This window comes from Thermobia domestica, chromosome 2, assembly GCF_964235325.1.
Source record: "Thermobia domestica chromosome 2, izTheDome1.hap1.1, whole genome shotgun sequence".
NCBI lineage: Eukaryota > Metazoa > Arthropoda > Insecta > Zygentoma > Lepismatidae > Thermobia > Thermobia domestica.
The window spans coordinates 387829611-387843988 of record NC_137455.1 but is presented as its reverse complement, the minus strand read 5'-3'; the positions used below and the strand labels follow the sequence as shown (position 1 = coordinate 387843988).

The 14378-nt window shown below is 36.9% G+C and overlaps 1 protein-coding gene across 2 annotated transcripts in view; it reads right to left on the bottom strand.

Moving 5' to 3' along the window:
* Window positions 1-2372, bottom strand: part of Amph (amphiphysin) — a 140926-nt gene extending 138554 nt beyond the window's left edge. For both annotated transcript variants that reach the window (XM_081749514.1, XM_081749515.1), the window contains exon 1: window positions 2217-2372. In XM_081749514.1, coding sequence (XP_081605640.1) covers window positions 2217-2285 — 69 coding nt within the window. In that variant the 5' untranslated portion in view covers window positions 2286-2372. The remainder of the gene's footprint in view (window positions 1-2216) is intronic.
* Window positions 2373-14378: the final 12006 nt, after the last annotated feature.

Here is a 14378-nt window from a genome sequence, read left to right as displayed (position 1 = left end):
ACATATGTTGCTATTAAGAAGCCTAATGACTAATATAAAGCATTCTATTCTATGCTTAGATTTAGGGAAGTTTGAAGGCCTACCTATTTTCTTAAAATTAACCGAGCGTAATTTCTCGTGGCTGCCCAAGGATATCAACCAGCGCGGCCATTGTAAGTTAACACGATATATATATTCAAAGCTATAATAATCATTCAAACCTATTGATAATACGAGAGGAATATGTCAAGGCGGGAAAATACGATGTGTGAAAGAATTTAACACCGAGCCTTACTAATAATATCGTGCGCAGATTTACTGTGCGGATCCACAGATTCGTAAAATTTATTGAACAAATTTGTAATAATATTTTAATAGACTGGTGTGTAAATAACCTAAATATGTTGTGCTCTTACCTGTGAGATGCATACCATGTAGAAAAGTCGTAATGACAATCTAACTTGTTATGCACGGATTTGCCCATAAGGTAGCTAGGAACCACAGTATACACAGTGAAGTATCTAAAGTCAATGTGCTAACTCATGACGCGCAACCATAGAAATGACCGAAATTTAAGGGACCCATATAATTGTAAAAGCATCATCAGCAACGTGTCACGTTACTTTGGAACACAAATATGTAAGCAATTAAAACATATCGGAGGATTATCTATAATCTCGGGTTAAGTTTAGTGTTACCCCTCCGCTTTTTATAAAAATCAGGAAAATTTACAGGAGAAATGAGGTAAGAAATGATAATTTGAAGTTTTTATTTGATGTTTAGGAATGTAAATTCGGCAGGAGAGTTATGTTTAATACGAGAAAAGATATATGGAAGTTAGTAATATTTGCCGGATACGGAAGCATTCGTGGCAGGTTTCAGCAGCATGGTAGTTGTAAAATATGGCAAATATGGCGAACAGGTATAACAGATGTTCAAAAATAATGAAGAAAACCTTATAAACTTTTGTGAAGCCCACGGAGTAATGAAGTTAAGTGAAATGTAACAAGTTTTAATACTTTAAGCACTGTTGCAAAGTCCAAGGGCAACTCTAAACTTAAGCCATAATCTCTTTAGTAACGTAGAAATACACAATTTAACACGTAAGGTACGTAATATTAGGCCATACACAGATTTCTGCGTTATACTCTTTTATGCGCATACCCACCTTCGCTGACGTGCCTGTTTCCTACGGATGCACCACTTTGCTGATTCCTCCCCCCACCGATTGCGCTCTTTATCTCACTCAGATGGCCTGCTTTTTAGCGGCCATCTAGCACAGGTTCCTTTGTCTTTTGCATAATAGTTCTTATCGTGTACGTACACTGAAGCTCACCTAAAGTAAATCCGTACAGAGGAATAAAAGTCCACACTCCAAAAATGGTTGATACAGAAAGTCGATTTACTGAACAAGTAGTATACATGCAATGCATTTGTGTATGCCTCCGTAAAGTAAACCTGAACCTAATCTTACAATGAGGGGCGGATCCAGGGGGGAGCGATTTCCCCCCCTCAGAAGAGGAAACTTTCTTATTTTATATATAAATAAAACCCACCCCAAAGTTTGGAGCCCTTTAAGGTAGCAGTATGACAACCCACCGCCCCCCCCCCAGAAGTCGATTCTGGATCCGCCCCTGCTTACAATTGAAGCTAGAATAGTTAACTTAAGCCGAGGTATTACCTGAGCACTATATTTACGACCACAACATTTATGCCAACCATATTTAAGAGTAAGAAAAAATTGAAGGTGCTAACAGAATACAAACTTGTACTACATTGAGTTTATTTTATATAATTTCTTTTTAGCTCTTTATTTGTCGCCGAAATAAGTGGATTGGATATTCTCTTAACTGTCATGAAACTGGGTGATTACTGACAAATTCCGACAATTCGTGTTAGTCTCAAACTATTTTTAATTATAATTAAATAACTTCACTATAAACACTCACATGTATCCGCACAATCACACTCATAAAAAAATAATAATAATCACATATAAATCAATTCATACATAAAATAGCATCACACTTGAAACAGACGCGAGATTTATGCAAACAGTGTACAATTTAAAATCCTCTGAGGTTCACACGACCGCTCACACAGTCAGCCGGAAAAGGTAAACAACAGTTTGTAGTTCACGTTTCAGTCTTCTTTTATGTATCACGGAAAACTTATGGTTTTACCACACTCACCACTTTAAAACACAAAACTGGGTATTGAAAAATATGGTTACCTACCTTTTCTTTCGCTCTTCCAGCATGTTTTTGCACTGTTTTAGCAATTAACGCACCCTTACTTTCTGCCATCTTGCTTGCACCTAACGCAATCGACTGAACTCGGGTTTCGCTGTAATGTCTAAGGAACGTCTGGCGACTGCCGAACGAATCGAGGATCATCCAATCAGCGCTCTCCTCTCGTCACATATGGTCAGCGCCTCCTAGTGCGCGAATGCTAACCTAGGCTCCCCATGTTTAGTATTTTTATTTTTAAATAGGCTCAGATTTATTACCAACAAAAGTCAAATTAAATGACTATTTCTACCTATGTTTAAACAACAAGTTTTCATCCACTAATGAAAGTTAAATTAGACATACACATGAACTAAATATGTGCATACTTTTATAAACATTATTTTTCGTTTAAGAGGAATAGTGTCTTCGTGGGAGAGTAGGCGTCTTAAAAAAAATCACAGCAAGGGAAATCAGAGAACAATATCAAAATTCGATTAGTGTCTACAAAAAACTTCTCCAATTCCGGTATAATTTATCACTGGATAATTCGACCTGTCAATTATTACGCCATACAATCGGCCAAATTATAAGTGATAAATAACAACAGAAATACTGCCACTGGGACCAAAATTATTAGTGTTTATTTCAGGTATGAGCTCCAGAACAAACTTCTTGGGTCTTATTTCTCAAAGCAAGTCTTGTAATATGTTTTCTACAACTCTTAAAAAATCATGAAGTAGAAATTCTAGAATAATAGTAAAAGTTGTTTCTAAATACTAATGCGGCGGTGATTAGGGGGACATGGGGAGCAAGTGCCACTTGTATCCATATCATTACCTACAAGCAGTGGCGTATTTAGGGGGGTGGCTTCCGGGCTTAAACCCCCCGAAATCTTACTTAGTATAGTAAAGTAAATGAAATATCTTGCAGAATTTTCAGATTTCCAGGCAAAGCCCCCCCCCCCGAATGTTAGCAAAGCCCCTCCCGAAACAAAATCGTAAATACGCCACTGCCTACAAGGCTAGTAGGTTTGAGATATAGATTCCATCCCACCTCGCATAATTATTTATCAGCCACTGATATCTCCAAGATAAGAAGGTCCGCCATTTTAGTCAAGATGGGAACTCCCATCTTGCCTAATCCCATCTCGCCTAAAATGGTAGCAAGATGCAAGGTGGGAATTTCTGCACCAAAAAGGGAATTTTTGTACTAGCATTTTAACCAGATATTTCAATCAATATTGACAGTCTCTGACAACTACAATATATACAGGGTGGCCCATTTTAATCTTTCCACGGAAATATCTCGAAAACGGTTGAACATAAATGAACCGAACAAAAACTCTAATAAAAAATGCCATGGGGGACATCGAATGGTGTTGTCGTGGTGTCCCCCAGGGCCCACCTTTAAAATTTTAAATAGAAACATAGGGCGAGTGACACCTCATTCGATAGATCTTTAAAAACTACAAAGCGTTGTGGTAAAAGATGTATCGGTCACTGTATTCAAAATGGCCGCCAAGACATAGTGCCTCTCACAGATAAAACGTCTAGTACCAGTAATATGAAAACGGTTGGAGATAAATAACAGAATAAAACTTGTATAGAAAAGTACAGATTATATTTATCATTCCAAGTCTCGAGAATGGTGCAACTGAGAAAAAGATTATTAAAGTAAAAGTGCCACAATGCAAAGAAGAAAATCTAATTCTTAGAAAATTTTCATTTCGATCTCCCTCCTTAAGAGGGTGAAGCGGGAATGAATGGTAAAATCTTAAATGAGAACCCCACTCTTACTTGCAATAAGTAGGCCTATCATTTGTTTGAAACGCGGTTCGGAGTTTTGCCAGGGGTACGGTATATGTATAGAAATGTTCGATTTTTTTAAAGTTTATTTTTAGATATGTCATGTTTTCTGACGAAGCAACATTTCGAAATACTGGTAAGCTCAATAGGCATAAGTTTTTAATTGTCACTACTGGTCAGGTATCAATCCTCGTTGGCATATGCTAGTAGATGCTCAACATCGTTGGAGTGTTCATGTATGTGGTATTGTCAATGATTACCTAATTAGTTCATATTTTTTCGATACAAATGTGACTGGTGAAAGTTCTCTGGAATTTATTAGACATCACTTGCCATTGCTACTTGAGGAGGTGAACCTAGAGACAAGGCAGAGTATGTGGGTGCAATTAGATGGAGCGGCACCTCAATATGCGCAAAGAGTGGTAGAGTATTTGCACACGCGATATAATGGAAAATGGATTTAGAGAAATGGACCAATACTATGGTCCGCACGATTCCCAGAGTTTTATCCGTGGGAATATTGGCAGAAAAATGTTGTATATAAACGCGAACCAACAACTAGGGAAGATATGATGGAGCGAATTCGAGTAGCTTGTGCTCAAATCCCACGCAACGTTTTATTATAAACTGTCCTACATTTTCGCCGAGGGATTAATGTATGCATACAAGCAAATAGAGATGTCATTGAACAAACTGTGGGATAGATTCCCTCGTTTTGTTCCTGGGCCTCCATGAATAGCGGCCCTGTAGGGCACCGCGACAACGCAATACCAACATCAAAGGGCCCCCCATGGCATTTGATATTTGAGTTTTTGTTCAGTTCATTTATGTTCAACCGTTTTCGAGATATTTCCGTGGAAAGATTAAAATGGGCCACCCTGTATAATAAATATTATACAACAAGAAAGCGTAAAGGAGAAGACGATTTAGTGACTTAGTTCACTTTTGGTTTGTTTTGGGAATACTGGAAGGTGATTGGCAAACAGGAGCTAATCAGAATGTCGCGGCCACGAACGGTCTCAAGGGGATATCTTAGACCTTCGTGGTGGACTGGTAGGATTCTCAGTGTTAGAAAGTTGTAAACACCGATTCTATCATTTGCATTTAAAGAACAATGAATAGTTTGTTCACGCTCCCAAGTAAGCTCTGGTATAAGTCAAAATATAGGTTTTATATACACGAGCGCTTAACTAATTTATGGGCGTACTGACAGGGTGTGAAGACACCGATATAGAGAACGATAGCCAAGACAAACAAGTATTTATATACCGCCAGAGGATAGTTATATCACAACAAGAATAATTCATGTAAGGGCCACTATTTATGTGGGCCAGGGTTCGAATCTCAATGTAGCCGCCAATTTATGTCGGCGGGTACATATCCCAACGATTCAGTTATCAAATTATGTGCGTGACGCGAGGTATCGCATGTCACAGGCCGACAACAATTATGTCGCGCGTGCACATTCCACCAATCTGTCACCAAAGTATGTCTTGGTGGAGGAGGTTGTTATTAGTACAATAATAATGAACAATAGCGAGAGGTAGCCTTGAAAAAGGCTGTTTATATAGGGACTTTAAATTAGTCCGTGTCAAGAAGAGCTATGCGGCTCGGGTGATAGATGGTTAAATAACATACAATTTCAATAACAACCGAGTGAAGGCGCAAAGGCGCAGATGTCCATCTCAAGCAAACAGGCTATCGGATGACCACTCGTCAAGGGGACGGCTTTAGGGTCCCGGAACAATACAGATAACAAAAGCAAGGCGGTTTTTGGTCAGAATGAGGACGAGTGAGGTCAGTACGCAAAAGAACAATAATTACGAGTATTACGATATTAGCGAGAAGGCGTCAGCGAGTTGGAATACCACTGCTATCAGCCAGTTCAGAATACTTAGTAAATTAGCATATCAAAGACATATTATATCATTATAACTAGACACGAGATTGCTGCTCGAATTGAAAGAGATCTAGGAAATCAAAAGTAATTAGCAATTCACACAAACGATATTTAAGCAACAAAAGGTTTCAAAGTAATTTTGAAACTACTTGGGAGGTGATCCCCTTTACAGTTAAGCGACTTTATGAAAAGATAATGCAAATGACAGTTACATGAAAACATTAAATAAACAGTGATAACCCACCTGAGGTCCGTGGTCCTACCTCCAGGCACTCTAAGTCGAGAGGGGAAGACTCCGGGGCTATCTTCGACGCAGCTGTAGCCGTTTCGTACGCACCAGGTAGCACAATCACTTAAAAGCACTGAAAACACTATTACGAGAAACTTACTTGTACTTCGAGCGGCTGAAATACAAGAACAGGATAGACGGACGATGATCAGGACTTCATGTAAGACGATGTCGTCACTGAGCTTCGTACGGGATTAGAAGTCTTCGGAATGTTTGGGACTTCGCACAGGCTGGTCTTCTCCTGGATGGATGATGGAATAGAGGTGAGACGAATGGTGAATGCAGTTCCCAGATTCGAACTACGTCCAACAGGATTTCATTCCACAGGTCATCTGCCTTCTCCAGTAGACTACAACATGGGCACGTCGATACGAGGCGTTAATATAGATATTGAGAAAGAATTATGAAACGTTCACCAAAAGGGAAGTATTGAGAATGTTTTTGGAATGACGTAAACAATGCAAGTTCGAGTTAGGAAGAATTTTATTGGCTGGCTCGAATAAGTCCGTAGACTGAATACATTACAGGGTGACTTTCCTACATGAGGTCTTCTACGTAACTCAGCGTTAGCACAGGTTAACGAATATGGTGTTAGGAAGCATTTAGGTACACAAAAGTGGAATTACTGAGAGATCTTAAAGAGATCCTTGTAGAGCCAATGTTCAGATTAGGTAAGCAGAATCTGAATAGTAATAACTAAGTTTGTAGGTTGACTGTATACTCACAGTGAGAACTGAAGTACTGTCCAGTTGAGCACTTAAGATGGAATTAGTGATAACACACACTGCTCGTCTCCAATGATGGATCTTTATGAAATGTCCGTGGTGGAAGGAATACCGTCCTTACGCCGTATGATGGAAGTTAACAGTCACTGCTGACACAATAGCACAAGTCGGTGAGGGATGTAACAAAGTTTCTCCCGACCGAAGAACGGGCTATAACAAGAGTGTCAACGTTCCGGCGTAGTTCCAAGTTAGACTGTGGACGATAAGTCCATGTCGTGGAGTTTGATGGAACTTTACCCGAAGGAAGCAACAAGCGGGAACTTGTGCCACTTCTAAAGGTGATCGGAATTCCCCCGAAGGGGGCAACGGGCGGAGGCCCGCGCCTCTTCGAAAACTCGATGATGATCCCCCGAATTGACGAATTGACTAATTCTACTTCTTACTTTTTGTTTGACCTTATCATTTTCACACGGCACTAGGGTAGGGACGTGTGAAGGCAGGGGTAAGTCAGGGTTTTACCTGATTGGATTTCGAATTATTTATTAAACGAATTTAAGTTTCTGCGACTGCGTAAGCAGGCGGAGGGCGTATCCTAAAAGCTTCCTGTACATGGAAAAATTTATTGATACAAAAACCTTGATAACCTGAGAAGGTTAACATTTGACCTCATGTGTACAAAGAGTCAATTTTGGTTACAGATAGTACAATTTACTGAGACAATTTTAATTACACCGTGACTCTCCAGACACATTATATTTTCAATAAAATTTCAAGAGTTCAAAAGTTCAAACTTTGCAAGTGTGCTTTAAAAATTAACGACTTATGTCTGTGACAATTTATATTACTAAAACGTCCAAAACAGAGTGAATAATCAAATTTATAATCGAACACTTGTGGTCGTATTACGGGAAGATGAGACTCTGTGTCATAGTTATTGAATATATGGTTGACTAACAAAATAACCTTTTTAACCTTTAAGTTAACTAAACGAATTTCATATTAATTCTGTCGTTTCTATTTATTTAAGATTTTGATAACCAAAAAGTAGGAATCTATTACTTTCCTGTATAAGAAAAATATTATCTTCTCTAGACGAGAAAGGTTATAGTTTAACTGATTCCTGAGCAGACAGTCAGCTGGCTGGGAGGGATGAAGCAGACATAGTATTTCATCCAACAAAAAAAAAATAAAGACAGCTGGAAGGAACTTGAATGCGCGAAGAGAATGACTAACATTTCCCTGCTCTCTCGTTCTTCCTTGTTTTAAGATTTAAGGAAAAAAATAAACTTGTCTACGCAATTAGAAAAATAATTGTCGTTAATTGTTTGAGTAATTGTGGAGTGTGGCAAAAATTTTGGCGCCAATTGAGATGGCGCGTGTGGCACACTACAGTCGACGCCCCTTAAGGAAAAAAAAATTTAGTTTGCTCCGACAAATCTAAACATTTTTTTTTTACTTAGGGCTAATGGCAAATTAAATTTCAGAGTTGGCAACACTTTCATGTTAAATGAGTTTTTACTTTGGGTTGGCAACATTGACTTAACCTATGGTAGGTTGCAACACTGTTGTATGTTCGAGCAATACTACATACTAAGGTTAATTAAAATTGAAATAGAACAAACCCTAACTCAATATAAGAGAACTCATATAGTATATAGTGACAATTTCATAATAAGTACATAAAACTAAGAAATGACACGATTAGTGAACTTTAAACTACCTGATTGGATCATAAACTCAATGATATTAATCAATAAGCTATACCTATAGACATTTACAAAGTATGTATATGAGCTTATACTAAAGGCATTAATTCCTTAAACCTTTATAGTATTTCTACATATGTACCTTAAAATTTTACATGTAAATTTAAATGATATTCCTTTTAAGAATAATTTCCAAAATTATTAAGATTTTCTGACAAATGTGCTTATAGAATAAAAATAACTTGAGACCAAATAATTTGTATGCGATAGCAATATCGAATTGTATTTGCTAAGATACAAAAACAAAAGGAAACAGAATTACCAAATTCTTGTTTATCTACGGAAACATAATAAGGAAGTAGACACATAGTTGACCTTACTGAACCCAAACAAACCATTAAGGGATAAGAGATGAACTTGACCTACTTTTTAGACTCTAACGGTACATTTTTCTTTTTAACTTTTTCTTTTTCTATTTTTTTTTAAAAAAAAAGAACTACCCTAAACCATTAACACATTCAGCTTGGCCTCGAGCTGATATATGATATTTTCTACAGAGGGGTAAACCACAGAAGATGAAAGAATTCAAGAATCTGTATATAGACGTATATATATATATATTCTTCAGCTACACAACTAACCTTTGAGATTTTTTTTTTTTTTTTTTTTAAACTGTTTCTTGTCCCTACGTTAACGGAACCATTCTATTTGGAAACAGATGTTTCAAGATTGTACCTTTTACACATATGACTAATATACTGTAATCGTAAATTATAGCTACCTTTTAGATGTACGTTTAACAAATTAATGATGCAAATTATCATTGCCTTGGATTAAACAGAATACTATTGTCACACTTTTATTCTTATATAATTAATATAACGTACGAGGTATTATAGACCTCCTGATTTGAAACATTATCGTTTTCAATACGATTATTATTAGCATGGATGTTGTTGGCAACATCAATATTAATACTATTATTACTAGCAACAATGTTATGGTGGCTATTTCTTATGCATTTTGTTACTTTAATTATTTCGAATTTATAGCTACAAGCATTAGTTTGATCAGTTTGTATCAATTGTTATAGAAATTGATAATGAATCCTTCATAATGGATTTACAGAATGGCAAAGCTTACGAAATAACATGAAAATTAATTCTCTCACAGAAAGAGTTTTAGAGTACAGGTAAAAGACCTTTTGTACATTTTATATGGGAAATATAAAATCACTATGCCACAATGATATTATGATACAGAGCAAGAAATTACAGATATGAAAAATATAAGCTATTTATGCGTTATGATCTTATGAATCCGTTAAATGATGCATAAGTAAGTTAAGTAAGTTAATTGTTACTTCAATGATGTTAACTTACGTGTAATTAAGGAGATTTCTGAACAACAAACAATAGATAGTTCTAAGATTAATTAACATACTGACTTCTAGTATGGTTGAAATAATTATATTCTTTGCGCGTGGGACGCAAGTTGCACAATTTTTGTTTAAATAGAGTATTCTAGAAAGGGATGATGATGCCTTTCGTACTAATGACTCAACATAAATAAATCTACTAAAATTTAATGATTAGGCAATTCATAGACAATTCTCGCTTGAAATAGGAATATTCGAGTTATAATTGAACATTTACAATTAACGATAAAATACTAATGTTTTTAATTCGCTAATAGCTAATTAATGTGAGCTCGTCCACGCTACTGGACTAGATGAGCGGTTAGAAGACCTTTAAACTATCATAATATTTCTATATGTATTGCCTATAAATAAGTATACAGATTACCTTAAAAGCTTTTTCAACACATTATAACTACATTGTTAACAAGCATAGACGATTATTTGAATCAATATGAGGTTTTCAATTAATCGGCATCAGATATGGGTACTTAATCATACTAAATTCATACATTTTTCATCCTTGTTTAAGGGCACAAATTATACACAATTATCGCTACACTTGAATTTCTTACTAAATTCGCATTACAATTAACCTCTAGATTAAATGATTTTCATTTACATATGGCGAGAGCTCGAGAATCCTTAAGTCACTGCTGTAGATCAAACAATTGATCTTCAAATAACAAATTAACGATAATTAAACTTCGGATGAGAGAGTTTTTACATTAAGATTTTCCTTTTTGAGAGGGGCGGCTTGGCTTTTTTGAATGAGATTGGATGACTTGTTACGTTTAGTAATAATTGCATGAATTCCATTAGCAATTTTTAGGCGTCTGATTTTAACGCAGAAAAAGATAATAATGGCTTAATTTAGTAGAACATTTAGACAAATACACAATTAACTCGGCCGTGGGCAACTTTACTAGGCTTTCTGGTGCGGACAACCTTTTACTCAAGGAAGAATTAATGGAACTGGTCATTGGTGCTCCTTAGATAACTAATACGTAATGAAATAACACATAAAACTAACTTCAATATACCTGAAAGATTTTCTCGCTTGACACTAACCTTGGAGCGGATGGCGCTCGGAATTACTTTCATTCAACAGAAAACTTACTCAGTATAGCAGGCCTGTTCAGAAGGGGCCGCTTATTAGCACTTTTACCACATTTACATATTTCTGCAAAGGAAACAAGACACTTGGCCTCCTTTTCCTTGCGTTTTATTCGCCTTTTTATCGCATTTTGCCTTCTGGGAGAAGACAGAGGGGCTGCAAGAAAATGCGCCCAGGTCGGTAAATTTACGGACCTATTGAATCAACATAAGCATGGCTGGACCTAGACTGACGCAAAGCGGTGTGGTCACTCCGAAAAGATGACGACAGCTGTTTGACGCAAGTAGGCAGCAATTTGCAATCGCTATTTCGAGGACAGTTCGAAGGTACTGTCAATAGCAATCTAGCACAAAAAGGAGATATGTATTCTACACATCAAACGCAATTTATATGAATTTCTTCAAGATGCGAGGGGATTACTACTTAACCCAAAACACTACAATTGAAAATTAGCGAGATTATAAATTGAGCGGAAACACCTGAGTTTGATGATTACGTCACCTGGGCTGACGACATTTTTACGTCCGACACAGTTGCAATTAGATTTTCAAATTGATACTTTCCACATTACTTTAATACTATACGGCCATTGCAATACAAAGAGATTTAACTAGAACGGTGTACTACATTTTCATTAATTAATAGGTTTCAATATTCCTGAACAAACATACATGAATGCACGCAATTTCTCATTTCATGTCTAATAATACTCATAAATGGATACATTTTCCTTGAAAAGTTCTACGTTTGCCGTGAGGTTTAGATAACTTCTGTTTTTGGAAACGATTAAAAACGCTAAATCGTTGTACAACTTCAAAGATTTCAAAGGGTCATCCGTTTTGACACATTTAACTAAACGCAAATCAATAAGAGTTGATTCTAGGTGTTTGACAACAAGATTTTTGTCGACTAGCGGTAATAAAGCAACAATTTGTATTCTCGGATTCGGACCAGAGAATGCGAAAAGAACTGAAGGTCGTAACTCTTCATGATACTCAATTAAATTGGAGAGATAATGTAAAGACATGGTTTTGATGCCGTGAAATATAATTTTTGAACTATTCGCTAGGCTAGTCTGGAAATGTAATTCATACCATTTTCGGAATCTTAAGCCGCTTAGATTTTGAACAATTTCCTCTTGTTCTGTTAATCCGTAAGTGGGATTAAACAATTCAAATTTAGGCAAAACTGAACGTTGCGCAAGTAGGTACTTAAATGAAGAATCTTGCATGAGAACTTTGTCTTCTTTGTAGACAGGGTAATACAATTTATGATGTCCAAACATTTTGACAACTAATTTTTCCTTTCTGTCTCTCTCTACTAAACTACTGAAATACGAACGAGTGACGAATAAATGAACGAACGAGTGGATATCGTCACATACATAAAACAAATGGACTTTCTCTCTATGATCAATGACTTAAGTAATTAAGTTTTACATGAATCAAATAACTGCAATTAACTTGATGAGTTAAGAATTCTCACGCCTCCGTTTTTCTTTACTACTACTATTATACCTTCTTATTAATGTTACTAGGAAGAAGAAAGAAACTTCACCAGTTGAAAGAAAACAGATCGTTCTTCGAAAGGTTGCGGAGGGAAACAAGTATTTCGTTCCGCTATTTTCGCTTCTTTTTTTTTTTTACAGCCGTGGGTTGACGGCGAGCGCAAAAGGAGAGGCTTTCTGTCCAAAAGATTGAAAACTTCCTGTCGCGGTCAATTTTCTATCCTATTTTCTTTCTAGGTGTGAACCTTCTTTGATCTTGTTTTTTTTTCTTTATTTACAACTACCACGGGGGGGGGGGGGGGGTTGGAGAATAAACGAACAAGATGTTTCTGTGAGTGTTATCTTAGCTTAAAAAGATTGGAACAATAAGTTCTGCAATGAAACTATACCTAACTCTCTTTTTAAATTTGTAAAAGAATGTAAGATTACGTTTACGTCAACAAAGCAAAATGAGAAATTTGTTGTGTCTCTAACAACAACTATCTTGTGATTTAAAAATGAACAAAATCTTTTGAATGAGGTGTGCAAACTATTCAAAACACACAAATTAACTTGATTTACTTTGAAACACACTTTCCTTAAATTTTAACTAAAATTACAAGATTAAATCAATACAGTGTAACAATTTACAAGATAGATTAAATTTTTCGCTATCACAAGCTGTTACCAAAATTTACCAAAATTAACAGAATTTACACTTGTGATGCAGGTTCGCATGTCACGCGCTGCCATCAATTATGTCGCAGCGGTGACATATTCCTTCGCTTGCCACCAATTTTGGTTACAGATCCCACCGCTGCCACCAATTTTGTCGCGGCCACGAACGGTCTCAAGGGGATATCTTAGACCTTCGTGGTGGACTGGTAGGATTCTCAGTGTTAGAAAGTTGTAAACACCGATTCTATCATTTGCATTTAAAGAACAATGAATAGTTTGTTCACGCTCCCAAGTAAGCTCTGGTATAAGTCAAAATATAGGTTTTATATACACGAGCGCTTAACTAATTTATGGGCGTACTGACAGGGTGTGAAGACACCGATATAGAGAACGATAGCCAAGACAAACAAGTATTTATATACCGCCAGAGGATAGTTATATCACAACAAGAATAATTCATGTAAGGGCCACTATTTATGTGGGCCAGGGTTCGAATCTCAATGTAGCCGCCAATTTATGTCGGCGGGTACATATCCCAACGATTCAGTTATCAAATTATGTGCGTGACGCGAGGTATCGCATGTCACAGGCCGACAACAATTATGTCGCGCGTGCACATTCCACCAATCTGTCACCAAAGTATGTCTTGGTGGAGGAGGTTGTTATTAGTACAATAATAATGAACAATAGCGAGAGGTAGCCTTGAAAAAGGCTGTTTATATAGGGACTTTAAATTAGTCCGTGTCAAGAAGAGCTATGCGGCTCGGGTGATAGATGGTTAAATAACATACAATTTCAATAACAACCGAGTGAAGGCGCAAAGGCGCAGATGTCCATCTCAAGCAAACAGGCTATCGGATGACCACTCGTCAAGGGGACGGCTTTAGGGTCCCGGAACAATACAGATAACAAAAGCAAGGCGGTTTTTGGTCAGAATGAGGACGAGTGAGGTCAGTACGCAAAAGAACAATAATTACGAGTATTACGATATTAGCGAGAAGGCGTCAGCGAGTTGGAATACCACTGCTATCAGCCAGTTCAGAAT